General features: G+C 41.4%; 1 protein-coding gene across 1 annotated transcript in view; it reads left to right on the top strand.

Annotated features, from left to right (window-relative positions):
- Positions 1-26,853, top strand: part of LOC107870880 (AP-1 complex subunit mu-2) — a 55,535-nt gene that overhangs the window by 8,479 nt on the left and 20,203 nt on the right. The window contains exons 3-5 of the mRNA XM_016717572.2: positions 23,037-23,099; positions 23,204-23,380; positions 23,484-23,587. Of these exons, the coding sequence (XP_016573058.1) occupies positions 23,037-23,099; positions 23,204-23,380; positions 23,484-23,587 (344 nt within the window). The remainder of the gene's footprint in view (positions 1-23,036; positions 23,100-23,203; positions 23,381-23,483; positions 23,588-26,853) is intronic.

Raw genomic sequence — 26,853 nt, 5'->3', positions numbered from 1 at the left:
GTAAAAAGATTAATTTTAATAGTGTCAATTTAGGAGTTTGATGTTGGAAACACTGCCACCTTAATAGGCCCTGCAACGCGCGATCCGAATTAGTCGGGGCTCTAATACGGGCACCGAACATTGGATGGAAAACCAAAAATAAAATAAAATTTAGGAGTTTAAAATTTAGTCATGATGAAAAAATATTAAAATTTTATTTGTATAATTTATTTGGAGGCAAACCCTTGAGTCTAAAGGGTTCAGGGTGAGCAGAAGCAAGACAGAGTATGTGGAATGCTAGTTTAATGACGTGAGGCGGGAGAATGAGGTAGTAGTGAAGCTGGAAGCACAGGAGGTAGGTAAGAGGGAGAGTTTCAAGTATCTCGGGTCCGTGATCTAGAGTAACGGTGAGATTGACGAGGATGTCTCGCACCGTATTGGGGCGGGATGGATGAAGTGGAAGCTCGCGTCGGGGGTGCTGTGTGATAAGAAGGTGCCGCCCAAGCTTAAAGGCAAATTCTACAGGGCGGTAGTCCGTCCGGCCATGTTGTATGGAGCGGAGTGTTGGCCAGTTAAGAATTCCCACATCCAAAAAATGAGGGTGGCAGAAATGCGGATGTTGCGCTGGATGTGTGGGCTGACTAGAGGGGATAGAGTTCGGAACGAGACTATCCGGGAGAAGGATGGTGTGACTCCAGTGGAGTGCAAGATGCGGGAAGCCCGATTGAGATGGTTCGGACACGTGAAGAGGAGGGGCAGGGATGCCCCGGTCCGTAGATGTGAGAGGCTAGTGTTGGATGGTTTTAGGCGGGGTAGGGGTAGGCCGAAGAAGTACTGGGGTGAGGTGATTAGGCGGGACATGGAGCAGTTACAGCTCACCGAGGACATGACCCTAGATAGGACGGTCTGGAGGACGCGAATTAGGGCAGAGGACTAGGGCCAGTTTGAGTCGCTAGTGTAGGGAATTACTTGGTGGGGGTTTTATTCCTGTTATGAGTTCGTGTTCCATGTTTTATTACGAATCTGTGTGTTTTCCTCTGTTTTATATTACTTATGGGTGCCGTATTTATGTTATGTAATCTTGTGCTGTGCTTTACTATGTGTTTGTGTGGTATCTCGTGCCTTGAGCCGGGGGTCTATCGGAAACAGCCTTTCTACTTCTTCAGAGGTAGAGGTATGGACTGCGTACATCTTACCCCCCAGACCCTACTAGGTGGGAATACACTGGTTTTGTTGTTGTTGTTGTTGCTCCCGACTTGGTAGCTGACCCTAGAGTGAGTATGAGTAAGTTTTTGTCTGGGGTATCGAGTTATGTGTTGAAAGAGTGTAGAGCTGCTATGCTCAATAGAGATATGGATCTTTCTAAGCTAATGATGCATGCGCAACAGATTGAGGCAGATAAAATGAAGGAGAGAGAGTAAGCAAGAGAGCTAAGATAGGTAGTAGTTCTCAGCATGGTCGGAGATTTTTAGTCTCAGTTCCATCCTCAGCTAGTTTACCCGCACCTGTGTTCGGGGGTGTCAGATCTGATGGAGCGCCAGGCTCCAAAGCCCAGAGTAGTGCTAGTGGTGTTCGTACCCATCCGCTTTGTGGAGAGTGTGGCAGGCGCCACCAAGGAGTGTGTAGAGCCGGTAGTGATGTGTGCTTTGGGTGTGGTGAGCCAAGCCATAGAATGCGAGAGTGTAGAGTGCTGACTCAAAGGGGTAGACTCCATGCGCTTCAGGCTCGCCTTGATCGGGAAGGATTCCCTGAAATAGACCCGGGTATGTTATGAGCCCTTCATCTTTATGATATGCATTGTTAGATCCTTTGCTTTCATTTCGAGCTTATATGCTAGCATGAGTCATGCATGAGTTTCAGATCTTAGTCGGTCAATTATGACCTAGTTTGTAGGTGCCCCGCGCACCGCCCTAGTATTTCAGCGAAGTGTGTTTAGAGGGACATAGAGTTTCAAGGGGGAGATACCCCATAGTATTACGATGTTTGCATGTCATTAGATTCATCCAGATGCATGTTCAGATTTTCTTTATGAAGTTAGCATCAGTTGTTATTGCATTGTCATCCGTGCCTTCGAAAGTCGGTTCAGCCAGACATTTATGCATTAGATCTGCACATTCAGTAGAAAGAGTTCAGCTTGTCAGCGTGTGTTTAGTTATGCATTCATGAGGTCAGCCCAGTAATGAGATCATGCATCAGATATGCATGTGTGTTATGAGAATTCAGCTATTGAGTATTCCATGCATCAGATATGCATGCCTAGTATGAGAACTCTGTATGTCAGTTGTTTCAGTTGCGTCGTCATGTTCTGAGATGTTTCCGTTTCTTGAGTAAGTTCAGTTGATCAGTATTCTCAGTCTATCAAGCGACATTCGAGGACGAATGTTCCCAAGGGTGAGATAATGTAATACCTTACAAAGTCCTTTTCCAGTCTGAGCCTTAGAGCATATTCAGTAATGCGGAAATCCGAGTCTAAAACTTTCAAAAATATCTTCCTAAGTATGAAATACTTTGAATTCATGTGGAATTTCTCTAATTTCTACTTTTTGCCATGTAGAGCATTGAATAAGCTTTCCATCGATACAAAATTTGCCCAAATCGGGCACTCGGGTGAAGAGTTAGAGCCATTTTAGTGAGACAGTATGCCACCTGGCACCTTAGCGCGTCGCGGAGCCAGCCAAAATGGCAATTGTCAAATTTCAGTGAACCTCTTGCGATTCCACCGCGTCGCGGTATAGTTCCAGTTCGCAATCCAGGGGGCAATGCAATTTCCACCGCGTCGCGCCATCGTGCAGTTTTCCAATTGTCCAATTTCCAGTGAACTGGCGCGTCGCGCTAGCATGTAAAATCGGATTTTTCAGCTTAATTCCAAGGGCTTTTTGGTCTTTTCCCCTTTTCCCTAGCCTCTATAAATACCCAGTTAAGGGAGCTCAGCCTCATTTCTCTCCTTCCACTCCAAAAACTAGGGTTTCCAAAATCAAAACCCTCTTTTTTTCTTCAACAAAAAATCAAGAGAGAGTTTAGAGAAATCAAGAGGAAATCAAGAATTTCTCCAAGGCCTTCAACAAAAGAGTTTTCCCAAGGTATGTAGATGTTGATTCTTGGGTCCCTTTCATGCAAGAAGCTCAAGTACCCTTTTCTAAAACTCAAAGATTTTATGTTTATGAGTTGTTAATGATTTATGTGAGTTGAAATTGATGTTACATGTGTTGTTGAGTTTTGATTTATGTTTGTTTACAAGATTCATGAGCTTTGACCCTAGTATGTAGAAGTCATGTGATGTTTGTGATGAGCCCTCTTGAAGTGGTTTTCTATGTGATGTGTTCATGTCATTTGGGTGTAGAAATGGTTGAATAAGCGAAGCATGTTCCCCATAAGTTTGATAAAGAGCTTAGGTGAAGCATAAGGGCCATTATAGTACGTTGATTAGGAAACCCCAAAGTATGAGTTAGTCTATGCATGCCTAGTGTTTGATAAAATGCCTTAGTGAGTGAAATGTGCCATGATAGTATGAAATCCCCTGGCAGGTGTAAACCCGTACTTGCTTAGTGTTGTTGAAAGACCTTAGTGAACAAGTTGAGATATGATGGTTGTAAATTCCCCAATTATGTGCTCTCTGATATATGCTAAGCTTTTAATTCATGCCAAGTGGTTAGCAAGTAAGTTGAGACATGATCGTATGAAGTTTTCCCCAAATCATGTGATGTCCAAATACATGTCAAGACTGATTTAGGTGTGAAGTACTTGAGGTAAGACCTTGTTGAAGGAAGTATAATCTAGTAGCATGTTTCCCTACGTTAGTATATGTTGATGTTTCCTAAATGCTTGACGCGATGCCTTAATGATTGTAAAGGTGAAGGTATGTTATGTTTCCTAAATACTTGAAGAGATGCTTTAATTATACTGATGATGAATGAATGACTGTGATGATGAATGAACAATTGTGATGATGATGAATGAACGATTGTGATGATGATGAATAAATGGTTGTGATGATGGAGGAATGATTATGCTTTATTTTATGTTATCGAGTCCTGGGGGTATTTATATCCGACAATTTAGCTGCTGTCTAGAGCCTGTGTCAGTTTCACGATAATTCCAGTTGAGCCATGACTCTCAGAACTCAGTGAATTATAGAACGCTGGATCCTCAGACAGTTACAGAACTTAAGAAATATCAGTAATCTCAGTTATCTCTGTAATCTCCGTATTGCTAGTAATCTAGCCTCAGTCCTGTAACAGCTCAGATCCAATAGTATTCAAGTGTTTAATTCCGATCTCAGAAGTGATTCGAATAATCTATTCAAGCTCTGTATCGTCAGTCAGATACCGTGATTTAATACCATTTCCGTCAGATACGGAACTAAGTGATCTCAGCGTAACTCAGATCTTTTGAGAAACATGATCAGTATCAGATTCAGTTCAGTTGTGTTCAGTTAAGAATTCAGTTAGAGTCTTTCAGTTGGGAATAGAAACTAACACCGAGCGAGGGAAGGGATGGCGGCTTCTCCCGTCAGTGAGAGAGAGGTTTTAGTCGTTAGTAGCAATCCCTGGCCTCCAGAACTGCGTAGCCAGCGCAGGATACAGGAGTCACCGCCACAGAGAGTATTTGACTATTATATTGCCTTAGGTCAATTTCCTAGTAAGGGTCATTCGCTAGAGAGGATTGACGAGAGAGAGGTCTTTACCCGTGGCACGATATTGACACCCTTCCAGCTGGGGTTACAAGTTGGACCCCACCTATGGTAGGTTGGGGCATGTCGGTTAAGTAATTACTTCCCACAGTTTCAGTTTCATATTCAGTCTCAGTATCAATCTTCAGAAATCAGGACTGTCAGATACAATCATCTATCTTTATGAGGAACTCAGATAGGTCCATTGATTCATGGACCATTCGTCTGATAGGCTTGGTCTCATATACAGTTATTTGATATCATATTCAGAGATATGCCGCCAGACAGGCTTGACCACAGTCTCAGATTCTATTGAGTATTCTTGTTGTCAGATTCAGATATAATCATTTCCTTACCATTGATAATAGCTTCCTTAATCATCCGTTAGAGAGGTTGATCTTTAATCTTGTCCGTTGAGAGCAGTAAGCTCAGAATTCAGTCATAGATGTAAGTACATTCAGTTTCTCAGTCATCAGTATCAGATGAGTCAGTGTCTTAGTATCTCAGTGTCAGTAGTGAGTTCAGTCTGTAGTAAGGTAGTATCCGAGTTTCAGTCTCTAGAGTTGTGATAATTGTGACTATGATCTATGCATTCATGTATATGTATGTGTTCTTGTGCGACATTTTCATGATTATTCAGTTTAGATAGTATGCATGCATGAGCCCTTGTATTTAACCTACCTCATCTACATACTCGGTACATTCCTGTACTGACGCATTTTGCGCTATGGTGTTCTATTTGACACCATAGGTTTAGAGGCATAGGATCCAGAGTTTCCTCAGCAGTTCAGTCCCAGCCAGCAGCAGTAGCCATAACCATGAGTCCTCTTCTTTCGAGGATGAATCTCAGTTTGCTATTATTGCATTAGATTTTGTTTACTTTTAGTTGACGGAGTTAGTTGGGGATATGTCCCATCAACTCCACAGTTCAGATAGTTTAGAGGCTTTTCAGACGGATGTATCAGTATTTAGTTTTCAGTTTTGAGTATTTATAGATGTGTTGAACCTTATGGCTAGTTTCCGCATTTATTTAAGATATTATACATTGCACAGGTACAAATATCAGTAAAGGGTTAGCTTGTGGTCCTTCGGGGTCATAAGCACCGTGTGTCGTCTCGGGATGGGATCTCGGGGCGTTACATTCTCGGGTTAGTATCAATGTAAGCAACCAAGCAACCTTCCACACACGATATTGCTTTAAGTCATGGTCAAAATGATCCTTCCTTGCGTATCCTTGTGCTCTCGGGATGACCAAGTCTTGAGCCTTTACGTGTTGGCCTTCAAAGTTGTCATCGAAAGCTAAGGTGGCTATTTGACTCGTATCATCCTCCCCATCTCGAAAAGGATTCGACCTCGAATCCAAACCTTGCAAAACCAAAGAAAGGACACACAAATACAAACTCCTCATGGAATGAGGGTTAGGGTTAGCACGACAAATCGCCTCAACATTCCAAGGTTTCACATATTTAGAATATAACCAAGAATCCTTGAACTAAATATTATATAATTAATGAAAAATGCACAAAGGATTTGCTTATGGAATTTACCAAAAGTGATACTTTGCTTTTCATGTAAACCAAGCAACAAGTTGGGTGCCCCATCATCATAAAATCTATGTTTGGCACCGGGGTCAAACGGGAAGAGTGGCCATAGACACGGGTCTAGACAACACTCCCCTTTCCCGTGGTCTCTACCCAAACTAAATGGCGTACTCTCTACAATAGCATACATATTATCCAAAGCAAATAGAGAGTAGAGAAAAGTATCACTCAAGTCAACTTCTACTAAGGTGTCCTCATGTGTGTACTCACTACTAGTTTCACAATCACCACTATGAGTACTCTCAACAATAAAATCACAAAGTGGAAGGAGAAGTAGTTTCCAAGACTACACATCCCTTACCCTTAAGAGTACTTTTATCTTCCAAGAAGTGATTTCCATCTTTAGTAGAAATGTTGTCACACCATAGTGGGTTAGCATATTGGCTATAGCTTCTAAGGTAAGCTATACCATCATTTTCACCACTAGGTTCATTAGGAGTGGTTATATCATCTTCAAACAAGACATTATACCTAAAGAGAGCATGATTTATTTCACGGGCAGATTCGGAACAAACACGTTCATCACTCTCTAAAAGATCAATACCAAGTTTCAAAGAGATTTCAAGTGCAAGATTATCCCAAGAATAGCTCTCGAGTTCACTCCTATTCCTTCGATCAACATTTTCAACATCATCACCCACTTGAGGTTCATTAATTACATCATACACATCCTCAAGTAGTGGGTAATTTTCACACATAAGTTGATCAACACAAATTTCAGAAGATAATGTACTTTCATTCAACATAATGGTTTCAACACTAGGTGGGCATAAATCGATCTTACAAGAAGAGTCGATTCGGTTATCAATAGGATCAACTAATGTATCCACACTCACATCATGTACATCATCATCAAGTGGCAAAGAAACAATAGACTCACATATAGGCAAGCTACAACTCACACTCAATGGGCTACTAGCCACACAATTATCATTTACATGTACAAAAGTGTAAGAGTTATCCATTTTACCTTGAAGTCCTTGAGTAGTAGATTTTTCTTTGTCATGGTGTGAAGGTCCTCCAAAAGCTTGGGCAGCAACTTCCTTTTGGCATTGTTCGTCTTCGCTTGCCATGTTGGTACCTATACAAATGTCCTTAGAAATAGGACAACCAATGTTAGCACAGTTTGGTGGTAATCCCCTCACGTCGCTCCACATAACCTCTTCTTTTTCCACTCTCGGATTACCACCTTGCACTCCCTTACTCCTTTAAATCTTTTCTCTCATAATTATTTGGATTGGAGTAGGTAGTAGGCATTTCTCTTCGCGGCTTCGGCAGCAAGTAAGTCATGAGGCGATTTCCCCATTGGTCTCTTACAACATTAGGCCAATTTTCCATGTTAGGAACTTGATGTTGTACAAACCAATCGGCGCCTAAGTATACATGACCGTAGGCCAAGGGAAGAATATCGCACCACACCTCCTCATGGTATTCATATTGGGAGAAGATAACTTTTACCCTCTCGGTAACCTTGAGCCCGTCCAAGAAGTATGGAACAAATAAAGGATCGCAAAACAACCCCAAGTAGTCAACCATGGATGGAACGCTGTAGTTTCTATAGTACCTATCATTTAACACAACGAGGCAGCCCGGTATCCCACAAATGGTCACCTTTCCGGAGTGTACACTCCTTCTTGGATCAACATTGTAAGGCATACGAGTACCCCTTGGTCTTGGAGATGCATACCCTCTTCTTCTCATTGGACAACCTCCACTATAGCTAGTATAACCATTCACACTATATCGACCTTGATAAGAAGTACTACAAGGTGGAAAATGAATATTCACACTCCTCACGTGTACTCTCATCATATGTCTCATAAGTTTTTCGAACGAAAGGGTTATATCTAACACCAAATCTAGGTTCAGAGTGAGAATTATAAGACTCCTCACATGCCCCAACGTTATCATATGATCCATCACGAGGTCCTATATCATCTCTAAAGTCACCATAAGCACTAGGCACTTCATTCACCTCATTTTCTCCCTCAAAACAGTAACTTTCAAATCTGCCCAAGTTTCGATCATGTCTATTTTCATAGCCTCTGCAATCTCCCTCAACTTCGTAGCCATAAAACCCCTCACTACAACCTTCCCATGTTGTAGTCACAATAATCCCCGGCTATCGAAGACATATTCCCCTTATATCACCTTTTGAACCTACAAAATGAACAAAGAAGATTAGTAGTAAAAGCTCCTCACCAACACTCTTATTCACTCACTTTTGTGATCCTTACAATTGGAGCGGTGAATATTGAAAGTTGCTTATACTCCGATAGTCAATAAGATGTCAATTCTACTTGGCGGTCGGAATAGATTCTTTTTTGATTGACTCAAGACTCAAAACAAAATTTTACTTACGAACTTGAAACAAAGAAGTTACTACGAGTTAAAAAATAAGAAAAGCACACAAATAACGCAGACACGAAAGAAACGAATTCAATAATTAATCTACAACTAAGTAGGTGATTACTAGTTGTTAATTAATTCTAGAATCAAGACATGAAACTAATGAAACAATAAAATGAAACTAAGAATCTAAAATTTTGGGCTCAAAAATATTGCGTGAACAGTAGCAGTGATGACGTGGCAGCCACTTATTGGTTCGGTTTTATCAAGTGGTTATTTTCAAATGATCAAGTCTTGGTCAAATATTAATTTGGATTGGTGGAATTTGTTTTAGGAGGGAAAATAAGTCTTGGGGCCTTTTTCAATTTTCAAGACTTGACTTTTTTCTTGTACTTCTCCTTAAAACATGGGAAAGTGGTTGAGAAGTGATATAAAGTCTTTTGGTGGTTGGGGCTCTTTCAAGACTAACAAGTACATACACCTTTTTCCTTCACTTTTTAGGATCTAACATTCACTTTATGTTCTAACAATATATGAAGGAAGGTGAAGAACTTCGAGAACAACAACAACCACACCAAGAACAATAACAACAATCTTCAAGAACAACGACAATTCCAATGGCCAACTCCAATCCACCATAACAATATCTCCAACACTTGGCCAAGACAACTACAACTTCAACAAAATGGTTCTCAAGCCACCAAGTAACAACAATATCACGTGGTCAAGTTTAGAACATCAAGGAGAAACCACACGGCCAAAACAGTCCACTACAACAATGGTCAACAACAATGGGCCAAGCTTATGTTCACAACAACAACTTTCAACAAGTTCAAGCTCAAGTTTAGATCTAGACTCAAAGTGTTAGTGGACAAGAAAACTAACACTAGAAACAACAAAACAAACAAGAACACTACTAGATCTAGTCACACAACAAACAAATCTCGGCCAAGATACAACAAGAACACAATTTTGGCCAAGAACACAAACACGGACAGATTGCTATTTTTCTAGAATTTTCAGTTTTTAACACTTTTTTTTTTGAATTTTCTAACAAGCAAGCCCAAGATTGATCTTGTAGGAACAAGATCAAGCCATGCTTTGATACCAAATGATACAATAAAGACAAGAAAAACACGAAACAACTCCAAAACAGTCTGCAAATCTTAAGGATCTGAGGACCTTTTTGGAGACCACTCTCGGATTCTCTATCAACAAGAAGAATACAAGATACAATGATGTATATATCACCAAAAAATAGCTACAAAACGTGATGAACAAGATGAACAACAATAACACACGTTTCGGATTCAATAAAGGACCCAAAACAGTCCACTACACAAGATAACAACAACAAAAGTAAAGGATAGGTAGTGAGAACAAGATTATTACAATATTAAGAACTAAAGAGTATTAAACTCAAAAACCCCTAATGAATGTAATAATCCAAACCACACTCTTACGGTGACTGCCAAGGGAATCAACTCACCTCAAGATTCACCGTTTCCAAGCAAAGATCAATATTAGCTTTTCCAAGCCCTAAACTAAGACTACCTAAAGTGTTCTTCTCTCAAGAGAGAGAGGATTTTTGTTTCAATCTTTCATTCTTCCCAAACTAGTGAAAATAAGACTAAAGGGGCCTATTTATAATATATTACAAATGAAGATAAAAAGACCACTTTGCCCTTAATGAGAGGGGCTACCATGGTGTGTAAATACACCATATGTAATGTATAAAATACCCTTAATGAAGGGGCAACCAAGGTATGTTATAACTTGAATGAATGGCGCCTTTTCAATGCTCTCAAAAACCGAGTATGGTTCATACTTCAAGGCTTGTGGTTCTCGGGTTAGCATCAATGTAAGCAACCAAGCAACCTTCCACACACGAGATTGCTTTAAGTCATGGTCAAAATGATCCTTCCTTGCGTATCCTTGTGCTCTCGGGGTGACCAAGTCTTGAGCCTTTACATGTTTTCCTTCAAAGATGTCATCAAAAGCTAAGGTGGCCATTTGACTCGTATCAGACTGCTCCCAGGTAGGCTGGATATCCTTTGGAGAGGTGATCGTATGACACGTGTAACAAAGTATAGACTAGTTGTGGATTTGCGGGTGGATGTAATGTAGTCCTTAACCCATATAGTAGGCCTAGTAGCTGTAACGATTTTCCTCATCCCTGCCCGAGGCCTGAGGTGGTGTTTCATCTTCAGGTTCTACTCCTTCATTATGGTGATCCAGTTCGTGTGAGTTCCAACTGAGGAGCTGATTCAGGATCTAATTCATGTGGTTGTTCTCCCTCACAGTCTGCTGGAGAGTTCAAACATGGTTTCTTTGACTGTGGTTCATCGTCCTGCCTTCCATCAGCAACTGGATCATTTCCCAGATCTATAGGCTGTGAGAGAAATGACAAAATCTTCTACTTCTCTTCGTATCCTTTAAATCAAAGACATGTTCTCTAAAATCTACATCTTTACTAACAAGGAAGCTCTTGTTTTCCAAATTATACAATCTATACCCCTTTTGTGTCTTTGAGTAGCCAATTAAGACTATTTTTCTTGCTCTTTATGCAAATTTGTCTCCTTTTGGCAAGGTATTTACAGAGCACAAACATCCAAAAACCCTAAGATGATTCTGTTGGGTTGGTTTTCCCTGCAACAATTCATGTGGTGGCTTAGCATTCAGGACTGCTGTGGCAAACAAACTGTTTTTTTGAGTGCACTTTCCCCAAAATATAATTGGCATAGGATTCTGGAGTGTCAATGCTCTAGCTACTTGAAGTAGCCTACTTCAATATGTGTGTATTTTCTTTCCATAATATTATTCTGCAGTGCAGTACAGTATGGACAACTACTTTGAGTAATAATTTCATAAATTGTCAACAGTTCAGTTACTTGGCTATTAAAAAATTCTGCTGCATTGGCTGACCTCAATACCTTTATAACAGAGTGCCAAACTGATTACAAATCATTGAAATGGAGTTCTTTAGTTCAACTACAACCTCATTCTTTGATTGTAACAAGCAAACCCAAGCGAATCTACTAAAATCATTAACTTCAGTTACAAAGTAATATTTCATGTCATATGTAGGTAATTATGAGGTTCCCAAACATTCAAGTGCACTGACTGGAAAATACCATTTGACTTTATACTACTCGAAAATTTCAACCTGTTATGCTTAGACATTGTACAGATTTGACAGTGCCATTGTGTTATAGCTATCTATTTTATTTGTTTATATGTACGCAGTCCATACCTCTACCTCTGATGAAGTAGAAAGGCTGTTTCCGAAAGACCCCCGGCTCAAGTCACGAGATATCACATAAACACATAGTACAGCACAGCACAGAAGCAGATGACATAACATAGATACGGCACCCATAAGGAATATAAAACAGAGTAAAGCAGGAATGCAGGAATATAAAGCAGAGGAAAGCACACAGATTCGTAATAAACATGGAACACGGAACACGAAACACTGAATACGGAATCATAACAGGAATACACCCCCACCAATTAATTCCCTACACTAGCGACCCGAACTGGCCCTAATCCTCTGCCGTAATTCGCATCTTCCAGACCTTCCTATCTAGGGTCATGTCCTCGGTGAGCTGTAACTGTTCCATGTCCCGCCTAATCACCTCGCCCCAGTACTTCTTCGGTCTACCCCTTCCCCGTCTAAAACCATCCAACGCTAGCCTCTCACACCTACGGACCGGGGCATCCATGCCCCTCCTCTTCACGTGTCCGAACCATCTCAATCGTGCTTCCCGCATCTTACACTCCACTGAAGTCACACCAACCTTCTCCCGGATAGTCTCATTCCGAACTCTATCCCCTCGGGTCAGTCCACACATCCAGCGCAACATCCGCATTTCTGCCACCTTCATTTTTTGGATGTGGGAGTTCTTAACTGGCCAACACTCCGCTCCATACAGCAAGGCCGGACGGACTACCACCCTATAGAATTTGCCTTTAAGCTTGGGCGGCACCTTCTTATCACACAGCACCCCCGATGCGAGTTTCCACTTCATCCATCCCGCCCCAATACGGTGCGAGACATCCTCGTCAATCTCACCGTTACTCTGGATCACGGACCCGAGATACTTGAACTTATCCCTCTTCCCTACCTCCTGTGCTTCTAGCGTCACTCCTACCTCATTCTCCCGCCTCACGTCATTAAACTTACATTCCACATACTCTGTCTTGGTTCTGCTCACCCTGAACCCTTTAGACTCCAGAGTTTGCCTCCACAACTCTAATTTGTCATTCACACCCCCTCGAGTCTCATCTATCAGGACTACATCGTCTGCAAAAAGCATACACCACGGCACCTCCCCTTGAATACGCCGCGTCAACACATCCATTACTAACGCAAACAAAAAGGGACTAAGAGTAGATCCCTGATGCAATCCTGTCAGGACAGTGAAATGCTCTGAGTCTCCTCCCGCCGTCCTCACCTTAGTTTTCGCTCCCTCATACATATCCTTAATTACTCTGATATATGCCTGCGGTACTCCACTCACCTCCAAGCATCTCCAAAGCACTTCCCTGGGGACTTTGTCGTACGCCTTTTCCAGGTCGATGAACACCATGTGCAGATCCTTCTTCCTCTCCCTATACCGCTCCACCAACCTCCGTACCAGGTGGATTGCCTCCGTCGTCGAGCGGCCGGGCATAAATCCGAACTGGTTTTCCGAAATAGACACTATCCGTCTCAGCCTCACCTCGACCACTCTCTCCCATATCTTCATAGAGTGACTCAGTAACTTAATCCCCCTATAGTTATTGCAACACTGAATGTCCCCCTTATTCTTATAGAGGGGGATCATGGTACCCCACCTCCACGCCTCGGGCATCTTTGCCGTCCTGAAAATTTCATTGAACAATGCAGTCAACCACCTTACACCAGCCTCTCCAACGAACTTCCAAAACTCCACCGGTATCTCATCCGGCCCCGTCGCCCTACCCCTTCGCATCCTGCGGATTGCCTGTCTAACCTCGTCTACCTTAAAACGTCTACAATAGCTAAAATCCCGACACTCCCCTGAGTGCTCCAGCTCCCCTAACACAATAGCTCTGTCCCCCTCGTCATTCAAGAGCCTATGAAAGTACGACTGCCATCTCTTCTTTATGTGACCGTCCTCCACCAACACTCTACCGTCCTCCCCCTTAATGCACCTCACCTGATCGAGGTCACGACCCTTCCTCTCCCTAGCCTTAGCGAGTCGGAACAACTTTTTCTCCCCTCCTTTCCCCTGTAACCCTGCATACAAGCTCTCAAAAGCGGCCGTCTTAGCTGCCATGACCGCTGACTTCGCCTCCTTCCTCGCTAGCTTGTACTCTTTCCTGTTTACCCGCTTCTCTTCTTCGTCCTTGCTTTCCACCAACTTAGCATACGCCTCTTTCTTGGTCTCCACTTTCTTCCCCACCTCTTCATTCCACCACCAATCCCCTCGATGATATCCGGCCCGGCCCCTAGAAACACCCAACACCTCCCTTGCATTCTCCCTGATGCACGTTGCCGCCCTGTCCCACATATTATCCACGTCCCCCCTACACTCCCACACCCCCATTCCCGCCAACCTCTCCCCTATCTCCCACGCATTCACTGGCGTCAAGCCGCCCCACTTAATTCTCGGTCTACACTCCTTACTCCTCCTCTTTCTATTCTTCTTTATACCCAAATCCATAACCAAGAGCCTATGTTGGGTCGAAAGATTCTCACTCGGGATGACTTTACAGTCCTTACACAACGCCCTATCCCCTTTCCTAAGCAACAAAAATTCAATCTGGGTCCTGGCTATCGCGCTCCGAAAAGTGATCAGGTGGTCGTCCTTCTTCGGGAAGCCCGAGTTCACCACCACCAGCCCAAACGCCCTCGCAAACTCCAATAGGGTCGCACCCTCTTCATTTCTCTCCCCAAAACCAAAACCACCATGCACATCCCCAAAGCCTCCTGGTAGCGCCCCGATGTGCCCGTTGAAATCCCCTGCTACAACAATCTTCTCCGAACTGGGCACGCCTCTCACCACCTCCTCCAAAGCCTCCCAGAACCGCATCTTCTCCTCCCCCTCCGATCCCACATGCGGCGCATAGGCACTACACACGTTCAGGGTAAACCCCCGAATGACCAACTTAATAGTCATCAACCTATCGTTGATCCTCTTCACCTCCACTACCTGACCTCTAAGCTCTTCATCTACCAAGATGCCAACTCCATTCCTACGCCTGTCGCTCCCAGAGTACCACAGCTTGTAACCGTCCACATCCCTAGCCTTAGACCCTACCCACTTGGTCTCTTGGACACACGCAAGGTTGATCCTTCTCTTCCTAAGAATCTTCACCAGCTCTATGGACTTCCCCTGAAGGGTCCCTATATTCCAAGACCCAACCCTCAGCCTACCGTCGCTATCCACGCGCCCTCCACTAACCCCCCCTCGGCCAAACCTTGGCCTCCCACCCACTCCCGCTCTCTCCCCATCTCCCGCCCTCGCCACAGCCCCACGCCCCAACCCCCTCGGACATGACCCTAACCACCCATTACCACCCACAGCCACAACTACACGAAAAAATAGGAAAATATAAGGATATACCCGGTGGCAATATCAAAGCAGCAGCAAGGAGATACAAGGCACACACACGTTCAAAGGAATACTCCCGAAGCAAAACTAAGAAGCGACCACAGCAACAGCAACAACAGACAACAGACAATGAACTTAATATTTAGAAGAGCATTAAATAATTGGGAGATAGACAGAGTAGCTGAATTACTTCAGGTACTAAGCAATGCCTCAAACAATGTTACAGGACAAGATAGACCAATTTGGAAGCACCACAGCAAAGGAGTATTTACAGTCAAGCCTTGATACTGGGAGATGAACAAGAGGCAATCTATGATAAGGAATTGGCCTTGGAAACTAATCTGGAAGATCAGACCTGATTTCATAGGAAATCTGTAATTCTATAGCTTTCTGTGGACTGTAATCCCTACCCAATATGGGTTGTAATCCCAGCTTCATCAATTTTGGGTGATGAAGGCTTTCGTGTGAATATAAAGTTACCTTTCTCAAAAAAAAAAAAATAAAAAAAAAATAAAAATAAAAAAAAAAATAAAAAAAAATAAAAAAGTGGGAATACACTGGGTTTGTTGTTGTTGTTGTTGTTGTTCTAAATATTAAGTTCCATCCTTGAGGGCTCCATACTTGAGATACTTTATCATTTTTTCTGAAGGCTTATAGTATATAACTGTGGGAATAATGTTCTAAGAGTGTCCTCACCCACCCAGTGTTCATTCCGGAACTCTGTTCTCATTCCATCTCCCACCTTAATGTGGATTTTACTATTAAACTGAGTCCACAACCTTCTGATAGTTTTCCACATACTGCATCCAAACGTGCCCACAGCTTCCTCAGTTGCCCAGCTACACAAAGTACCATGTTTTTTTCAGCTACGAGTCTCCTCCACAAAGCCATATCTTCATTGCAATATCTCCATAACCATTTTTGAAGAAGGCAAGTGTTCTGTATGCTGATATTTTTTATGCCCAAACCTCCTTGTATCCTATTGAGGGTTACAACATTCCATTTTACCAAATTATACCTTTTTTTCTCCTTGTCTCCTTGCCATAGGAAAGGCCTTTTCAGTTGATTAATCTTCTTCTCAGTGCTTCTAGGAATAGGGAACAAGCTCATCACATAAGTGGGGAGAGCATCCATCACTGATTTTATTAGTGTCACTCTGCCCCCCAAAGAGAGGTATTGACTCTTCCATCTAGATAGCTTTTTTCTGCACCTTTCCAACTCTTCATTCCATACTTGAAGTTCTTTGTTTCTGGCTCCTAAAGGCATTCCAAGATATTTGGTAGGTCGTGAAGCTACTTGGCAACCTAAGTTTTCACTAATAACCGCAGGTTGTCTACCTGATTTACTGGGAATAGAAAATTCTTGTGTCAGTTGACATGTAAACCTGATATGCCTTCAAAGATAGTTAGGATTGCTCTTAGATATCTTTTCTGCCCCACTTTTGCATCACAGAAGATGAGTGAATCATCAACATAGAAAAAATGTGTGATCTCCATAGCATTGCATCTATTTGTTTGAGAACTGAATCCCTTCACCTATTTCCCCTGCTTTCCTGACCATACGGTTCAGCCCCTCCATGGCAAATAAAAATAAGAAGGGTGATATGGGTCCAGCTCCTTTGGGCCTTGAAGAAACCCTCGGTGCCTCCATTGATGATGACAGAAAATTTTCGCACTGGATATAGAACTTAATCCAATTTATCCACTTGTTGCCAAAACCCATATCCTTTAGGATCTTCAGTAAAAGGGCCCAATTGACATGATCATAGGCCTGTCAATGTCAAGCTTGCACATGATGCCAGGTGTCTTCTGTCTTTCTCTCGAGTCCACTAGTTCATTAGCCATAAGAGCTGCATCCATAATCTGTCTCCCTTTCAAGAAGGCTAATTGATGGTCATCCACCAGTTTGCACATTACTGTCTTCAGCCTTTCGGTCATGATTTTAGAAATGATCTTATGTACACCACCTATCAAACTGATGGGTCTGAAGTCCTTCAATTGTCTGCTCCTGGCTTCTTAGGAATTAATGCAATGAAGGTAGCATTAAAGGATTTCTCAAAGATTTCATTCTGATGAAAATTCTGGGCAGTCATCATCAAGTCTTCCTTAAGAGTTTCCCAGGATGCTTTGAAAAAACTCATCGTAAATCCATCTGGCCAGGTGCTTTGTCACCATCACATAACTTGATGGTCTGGAGCACCTCTTCTTGTGTGAGTGGTCTTTGTAGCCAGTCTTGCTCTTCCTCGGTTATCTTAGGACAATCAATATAGTTAAAAGTTGGTCTCCAGACTTCAGACTTTGAGTACAAATTTTTATAGAACTCCACCATAGCCGTTTTGATTTCTTCAGGTTCTTGAATCTCTTCTCCCCTCACTTCTAGTCTATCAATAGTGTTGTATCTCTTGTGAGCAGTTTCCATTCTCTGAAAGAATTTAGTGTTCTTGTCCCCTTTTTGTAGCCATAGGACTCTAGATTTTTGCCTCCAGCTATCTTCCTCTTTCTTAGCCAAATCTTCTAACTCCACAATTATTGTTGCTCTTATCATCATCTCCTCTTCTATAAGGTCTCCGTTGTCCTGAATCAGATCCATCTCGGTCAATTCATTCATCAGATTGTTCTTTCTATTCACCATTTCACTAAAGTTTGCTTTGCTCGAAGCCTTGATCTTTTGCTTCAGCATCCTCAACTTGATGCTAAGTTTGTGATCAGGGCAACCATCCACCAGAAAGTCATTCCACCACTCATGCATTAGATCCTTGAAGCCTTGTACCTTGAGCCTCCAATTCTCAAATTTGAAATAAGCTCTTTTCTGATTCCAGCTCCCACACTCTTAACAGAATAGGACTATGGTCAGCAATCACTCTAGGCATAATCTTTGTCTAATGCTTTTGAATGATTCGTCCCATTCCATAGAGTAAGGAACCTATCTAATCTAGCTGCACTCTGATGGTTTACTCCCCTGAACCAGGTGAAGTTCCCACCGTTTAAATGAGGATCATGGAGTTCCATATCTTCTATCTACCTTGTGAGAGCAGATATTACATTTGTGATTCTGTTGCAGCCCCTTCTCTCCACCATACACCTCACTGTATTGAAGTCGCCAGAGGTTACCCAGGGACCATCACAAAATTGTTTAACTGCTGCAATTTCTTCCCGACACTCTTATTTTTCATCTCTACTATGTGGTGCATAAACTCCAGTGATGTTCCAACTGAAAGAATTCTGCGTGCACGCCCATCTATATGTGATAGAATACTGCCCTGTTTCTACCAAATCCCCTGTCCAAACTCCGCTATCCCACATCAGCAATATTCCCCCACAACTACCACAAACCTCCAAGAATCCACACCTCATCCACCTCCCAGGCCATAACTATTCAGCTATATTCTCCACATCATTGTTAAGCTTTGTTTCTTGCAGACAATACACACCTGCTTTCCACTTCTGTAAAGAGGATTTCACAAGTCTTCTACTACTTGTGTTGTTTAGCCCCCTTACATTCCACGTTATAATTTTTACATTCATTTAAACGTGAGGCTAAGTGGTCTCCCCCTTTTTCTAACTCCTTCAACTTCTTAATTTAAACAGGATTGCAGATTTTTCAATTCGTTCTTCCCAATACCCCTGCTTTTTGGAGTTGTGACCAGTTTCTCCTGCTCTTTCTTGTCTAATATGTCCTTTCTCTCATCCAGTTTCATGAGAAGAGCTAGTGTTTCCTTTTCGAAGCCCACAAAAGCAACTCCGTAAGTATTGCTTAACTCCAGTATATGTGAATTGACCCAATCTGAAGCTGTCGACTCATTCTCTTCCTGTTCGCTTGACTTTGTGTATTAACTGGGTTAACATCATGAATTTGTTCAATCTGCAAATTTGCTTCATTTGAGTTATTTTTGGGTCTGCCCTCCTGCAATTCAATTCCTTGTTGTCTGCGTGCCTCAGAGGTAACAATACTTTGTGCTCTCTCCTCTACTTGTATGTTTGGATCTAACCTTGCTGGAGTTTTTTCCGATGAAGCTCGGGCCTTCGTAATTGCAGAAGAGTATTCCCATTACTTATACGCTTCGAGGAACTTCGAGGCTAATTGTTTTTAACTCTGTTAATTCTCCAAAAGGAACCCCCTACTCCTCACATGCCTCTTTAGAAAGAGCACTGAATCTGTTTTCACTTAAAATTGGGTCGTGGTCCATCTTAGAAACTAAAGGACTATCTTCCAGTATTGGGCTGGTCCGATCCATAGTGTTAACAAAATCCATCAGCTGCTCTCCATGTACTTTTGCAGTTTCACTTGGCTTTGTCATTGAAGGCCCCAGTTCAGACGTCACCCCTTTACCCTTCAAATTTTACCTCGAAATCTGCTGGGTAAAGGAGCTGCTCGTGTGATCTTCTCCAGTCACCACTCTCGCCGGTAATTCTGTCCAGAGCTGTGTAGTATACCTGAGTCCTCCATTTTCAACTGTCACCTCTTTAGGAATACTACTACCATCTCCACGAACTCTGATCCTCGCCCATTTGAGAAGATTTCTCAATTGTGTTTCCTCTTCTGTTCCGATCCAGCCACCACAGTGATCACCAATGGTTTTAAAAACATTTTGAGACCATAGGTCTGCGGAAGACCTACAATTCTGGTCCAGATTGAGGTTGGCCTTCCTGTCTCCTCCATAGTGCCAATTCTAGGACTCCAGCATAAGCATTTGGCCGTGGTTTTCCTCCAGACTCACTCCCCATCCATCACTTGCTCTGCAGTGGTTCTTGAAGCAAATTCAAATAGAAAACTGCAGTTACCCAAATCGTAAATGTAAAGAGTGTCCTTGCTTCCAGATGTTAGTAGCCCATCTTCTTATCTCTGACAGGGTTGGTGTCTCATCACCTTTGGCTGTGAAAAAACCCACCAGGCTTCTTTTTAAAACCGCGTTCTGAGAACTGCAGATGTCATTGATACATATTTCTCCCCCTTCATCAATGGATGTTGTGCATCTGACTCATTCCCTCCCCGGTGAGCCCATTTAATATTCTTAACCGTCTCCCCGTATGGAAAATTGCTATCAGCAAGCCTGTGGTCTTCAATGTTGGTCAAATCTTTTGTGTTATTAATGAATCTTCCAACTTTGTCTGCAATATCACTCCACCCTGCATAAATGTCATTTCTGGAAGTATCAGAATTGATCTCCTTCTACCCCTGAATTAATCACACTTATGTACCGCCCAAACTTATTGAAGTTTCTGGCAAAGAAGATCTCAGACAACCCCTCTCTTCTCGTCCACCTTTTCACCGTGTTTCCCATCGTCTTGGAATCTTCTCTCAATTTCAGAACTATCCACTCCATTGTTTTTCTGGTGAAAGATGTTCTTGTGATGGTGTTTCTGCTTCACTAGGTCCAGTCATACCATTCTCCAGCAGTCCCTGATATTTTTTTCTATGTCAAAAGACTTGAATCCTTGTGCAAAATAAATGCAATCCCTCATATCTGCAGGAAGAGTAAACTAAGCAGGAGAGTAGTTTCGGAATGCCTCTGTAGTGCAAGTGTCGAAGAAAGCAGCTGAAAATCTTGCTGGGGGTGGCATCACGCGCCGAAGAAAGAAACTGAAAATCTGGCTGGGGGTGTGACGCACTTGGTTGCGGTGTTTGAAGAGCTCTAGTGGAGCGTGAGAGCACGTGGGGGACTTTCTGGGGGTGGGTTTTCTGGGGTTTGGTCGCAGGTGTTTGGTTCTATGGTGGAAAAAAATTGAAGAAAGAAGAAGATAAAAGAGGTATTCCGGTTATCAGAAGGACCACTGGTGGGATTTTGATGTGGGAAGTGGTTTAAAAAATCACATTGGGATCAGTGCCTGAGAGAGAGAAAGTTGTCAGTTGTTTATGTTTCTCGAATTTTGAAAATACATTTCTTCTATTTTCTTCTTATTTTGGTTTTGGTTCATCTACTTTATTTTCGATAAAGGTATGTGTTGCATTGCTCCCACTGAAGCATGTCTCTGTCTCAAATGCCAAAGCCTTGAGTCTTCCTTTTCTTTCATTACAACTCCTACTATTGGTTCCACCTGTTTCACATTCCTTAACAATCTTAATCACCCTGTCATTGTAGAGTCCCTAAAAACAGAGATATCAAGGTAAAAGTGATGGAGCAATTGAGATCCTTGGTGAGTTTTGAGACTTAAGTGTAAATTGAATTCGAATTCTGGCACATGTAGGACATTCTTTAGGGAATGCTTTCCTAAAATAACTGCATTTCCTGTGTTCCCTGTCGGTATTCTATTTCCGGTTGGTTGAACTTTGATAGTCTCTATGTTAAGGTGTTATGTGGTGTGAAGCTCCTGAGTCTACTATCTAGTCACAATCGATTGGCTTGGACAACAAGGAAGTCATACCTGCCATATTCAACTTATAATCGCCTGCTGGAGCATTATCCATCAAACCTAAAAGTTGTTTGTATTGCTCTTCTATGAAGAAATGCCCTTGAGACTGTCCTTTGATCCACTACCTTCTTTAGCTGTTGAATTATTTGCATACGGTTTGAAACCTCCTGTTTGACCCTTTTTGCTTTTGAAATCCGGTTAATAACCAATTATTTTGTAGTGATTCCCCTTTAGGCATCTCTTTTATCCATAGTTCTCACAAATCATCTCTGGTTTCTTTCCTTTAAAACCTTTATTTTTTCCTGCCAAGATTGTTAAAAGCTCTCTTCCTTGTATTGGTTATTCCCAAGTTTCTCTGACGTTCTTCCTGAATTGCTGTTACATAAGCTTGGTTTACACTAGGACCTTGTGTCTTAAGAATTATGTCACTTTTCACATGGCTATAAAAGCCTATAACTCTCACTAAGCCTGCTAGGAATTGCAATAAATGTTGTTGAGATGTCCAATATACGGTTTTGATTCTTCACAAATCACAAGAAGGAGATGGTACAAGCACATTTAATTTATCCCTTAATTCCTCATTTTTAGAGTAATGGGTTGCAACAGAATCTGTACCTTGTGTTAAGAGTTCTTAGTTCTTTCCACAGATGAAATAGTCTGGTTTGGTTTGATTTGTCAAATTCTTGAAATCATTCCAGACTTTCATCGCATTAGACGCCAGGGCAATGTTAGCCACCAATTCTGTTGAATCTGTAGAACTGACCCATGAAAGTACCACTGCATTGAATCTCTCCCACTGTGTTGCGAGGTCTCCCTTATGCGAACTCTTCATGCAAGTGCTATCTACAAAACCTAGTTTTTTTTCTTACTAGGAGCACAATTCTTATGGATCTACTCCACATGACATAATTCTCAGATCCCGTGAGCGTTATCGGGATCAACGCAACACCTGGAACGTCCGACAATTTCAAAGACAATGGGTGATTGTGATCTATCTGTGTGGTTTTTGTATCTCCCATGGCTGAGTCTTCTCCGATATTCAACAATGGCGATCGATTAGATTACAGAATCTACATCCTCAATCCCAAATCGCTGCTACGACACCATGTAACTTCACCCGATTTAGCTCAATGTCTGTGCATGCAAGTAAATTGAATCACCAGATTTGAACTTCTGGTAAATGAAGCTTTACAAAGAAGAGAAGAAATGAGAAGAAAGGAGAAGAGAGTTGTCTTATCTGATCCAAAATGAATTACCTCGCACTAGTACATTTGCAGTCTGCAGTGCCTATTTAAGTGTTTTTCGAACCACCTCGCCAACCAACACACATGCCAGTTACATGGCCCATTTAACTATCTCTAACAAACTAATTGTCAGTACACAGAAAATATCTTCTTAATTAAATAGCATTTAAAAAATGTGCTCTTAGCATGTTGGTTTGAGATGAATTTATTTGTTGAGTAGTTGGGGAGAATTATTCATTTCTTTTTATTTGGTTTGCTGGCAGGTCTTTAAGCATTACTTTGAAGAGCTAGAAGAAGAATCCCTACGAGATAATTTTGTTGTAGTGGTACAAGGAACATTTTATTTCTATTTGCAAAAAAAAAAGCATGTGACCGGAAAATAATCATAAAAAAGTACTGGCTGTGACTAGAATTATGTTGTCTTTTGCAGTATGAGTTACTTGACGAAATGATGGACTTTGGTTATCCTCAATATACTGAAGCAAAAATTCTCAGTGAGTTCATAAAAACTGATGCATATAGAATGGAAGTTACACAAAGGCCTCCAATGGCAGTTACAAATGCTGTGTCCTGGCGCAGTGAAGGGATCCAATACAAAAAAAATGAGGTGAGTTTTATGTTTTTCTACCTCGTCATAATTAAAGTTTTATGTTTTATTCAATAGACAGCTTCTTTTACTGGTCTATATTGAGTTTTATTTTTTCTTTCAGGTATTTTTGGATGTTGTGGAGAGTGTCAATATACTTGTTAACAGCAATGGACAAATAGTGAGGTCGGATGTTGTTGGTGCATTGAAGATGAGGACATACTTGAGGTTTGCACTTTTCCTGAATATAACTGTATTTATATATGTATGTCATTCTTTGCATATTTGTGCTTGTATTGGTTAAACTGAAATGTCAGTGTATTATTCCTTAGTATGGAGTGGGTGATAAGCACGTATTTCATGTCTATAGGTAGTAAAGGATTTTTGATTTTTTGCCTTCTTGTCATGGTAATAAAAAGTTTTAAGATTTGCATTCAATCTTTATCCAGCCCCGAAAAGTTCTGTCATCAATGCTTACTCGTCTCCCTGAGAATTATCACAAAAGATCAAGTTTCATACTGGCTACTTCTCGACATCATAACCAGCAGTGTTCTAGGGTGTTTTTGGTATGGAGGAAACAATTTCCAAAAAATATTTTTTAATTATTTTATGTTTGGTTGGTCAAAATGTTTAGATAACATTTTCTTTAGGAAAACAAGTTCCTTAAAAATTGAGGAAAATGACTTCCCTAGTAAAGTAGGGAAAACAAGTTTCACAAGTGGCATTCCACATTGATTGCGTCCTTCCCATCCTCCTAACACACCTCAGCTTCACCCTCTCTCTCGTAGCTCCCATCTCCACCACCCCACACCCTACCGCCAGGCCCCACCCCTTCCTCCCATAGTATCTGTCTATATTATTTACAAATACTTTTAGGATAATATTTTTTTCTTACATACCGAACACACGAAAATAAGTAGGAAACCCACTTATTTTCCTAAAGAATATTTAAAATAAGTAGGAAACCCACTTATTTTCTTAAAGAACATTTTCGAAGAAAACATTTTTCACAGAAAACATTGTCCTTCATACTAACTGATTTCTGTCTGTTCTAGTTTAGCAACAACAACAACAACAACAGCAAACCCAGTGTATTTCCACAGCTTGGGGTCTGGGGAGGGTAAGATGTACGCAGTCCATACCGCTACCTCCGAAGAAGTAGAGAGGCTGTTTCCGATAGACCCCCGGCTCAAGATAAGGATAATAAACAAGGGGATGAATGATATAACCGAAATAAAGAATAGGAAATAATAGAATAAAATCACAAGAATATGAATACGGGAAATAAGAGCAACACGGAATAAGAAAAATAGGAACTAAGCAATAGAAAATAGGACACCCACCTAGTAGTGACATACACTCACATCCCAAAGACACCTATGTACACTGACCTATGATTACTGAATTCGGCTACACAAGAATTCTCCTGACTGCTAGCTACAACCCACACACTAATTGTTCTAGTTTAGCATTTTACCGAATTGTTCTTGGTGATCTTCAGATTTTAATAATATCCTCATTTGGACTCCTGTCCTTCCTTACCCTGTCATGTTGACCAATATGAAGAATCAGTCCAGGTTTTGATGTGAGGCTGGAGTCTAGACTATCAACACTATTAACTCATGGAAGTACTGGTTGTAAAAGAACTTTTTGTATTGTTTTTTCTTGAAATGCTAAGTATTGTTGATTTCTTACAAGGCAAAATAACACTAAGATATTGTTGAGATTACATTAGAATTCCGAACAAGGAGGAAAGGGGAGAAAAATATGCAGGAAAAGAAAAAAGAAACCCCCCGGGGAAGAACTAAAGCATACAAAAGTTTCTGTCATCTGTGGGAGGGGTGCAACATCATCTATCCACTCTTTGAGAAATATTGGAGAAAAATATTATTGAATTGTTGTAATTACATTATTACATTGAGATCCTATTTATAGACACTACATTCCATGTTTTTTCCTAATAGGACACTACATTACAATCCTTTTCCAAGTAGGAATCTATATGCTATTCCTATTCCTACTCATTCTAACACTCCCTCTCAAGTTGGTGCATAGAGGGCATATGTACCAAGCTTGTTATGAATGTAATTAATATGGGGATCAATGAGGGACTTGGTGAAGATATCTGCAAGAAAATTGGTAAAACTTCTCTGGATGTCTGGGAGACCTCAGTTGAAAAGGAACAAATTGAAAAAATGATTGGAAAAGTAGTAAACGTTGCCGGAAAGCCGATCTGTGAAAATCGGTATAAAATATGTGGGTCATCTTGAAATCAAGATATGAGTAGATCTTGAACAAGAAAGTTACCGAAAAACTAGCCGGAACATGCTCACGCGCTCGATTATTAGATTTGATGGTTGAAAAGTGGTCGCAGTCTGAGAAAAAATTATATGGGTAGGGTTGGAATGATGACACTACCCTATTAGAAAAAAGAACTCATATAGGTAGGGTTGGAATGATGGCACGACCCTACTGAAAAAGAGAAATTATACGGGTAGGGTCGAAGTGACGACACAACCTAATGACAAAGAGCAAAGAGAAATTATATGGGTAGGGTCGGAATGACGGCACGATCCTACTGAAAAAAAGAAATTATTTGGGTAGGGTCGGAATGACGGCATGACCCTACTAAAAAAGAGAAATTAGATGGGTAGGGTCAGAATAATGGCACAACCCTATGCAAATCAGATTTGAGGAGTCACCGAAAAGATGCACGGAACTACGCAAATCAGATTTGAGGAGTCATCGAGAAGACGCACGGTGCTATGCAACTCAGATATGAGAAGGTAGTTCGAAAAGATGCACGGTACTATGCAAACTAAATATGAGTAGTCCAGAGAGATGCGCAGTGCTACGCAAATCAGATATGAGAAAGTAGCCACCGGAAAGATACACAGTGCTACATAAATCAAATATGAGAAAATAGTCACTTGAATGATACATGGTGATCCAACTTTTGCTAACATAATCATTAGCCAAACAAGCCGGCATATATTGATTATAGCAGCCTGCCGGCAGTGGATTCTCTGTGATTTCTTTGCCAAGATCGTAGAAGCTCTGGTATCATGTGAGAAATATTGGAGAAAAATATTATCGAATTGTTGTAACTACATTATTACACTGAGACCCTATTTATAGACACTATATTCCAATCCTTTTCCAAATAGGACACTACATTACAAATCTTTTCCAAGCAGGATGCTATATGCCATTGCTATTCCTACTCATATTCTAACACACTCCATTTTACACGAAAAAGAAAACAAAAAGTAAACAGTCCATTTTGGTGTTTAGAATGGAGTTGTTGCAGCTCTCAGAACATCTATTGTTCCTTTCTCTCCAAATGCACCACCAAATATGGGCAGGAATAGTTTTCCATGCCTTCTTCAATCTCTTAAGTAGGCACTTTTTTAATGCCAATGGAACATCAAATCAGAGTTCGACCTTGGCATGTCCTATTTAAAGCCTAAAATAGTCTAAGTTGCTCGGACTCT

This window comes from Capsicum annuum, chromosome 5, assembly GCF_002878395.1.
Source record: "Capsicum annuum cultivar UCD-10X-F1 chromosome 5, UCD10Xv1.1, whole genome shotgun sequence".
Classification (NCBI taxonomy): Eukaryota; Viridiplantae; Streptophyta; class Magnoliopsida; order Solanales; family Solanaceae; genus Capsicum; species Capsicum annuum.
This window is presented reverse-complemented; position numbering and strand designations above follow the sequence as displayed.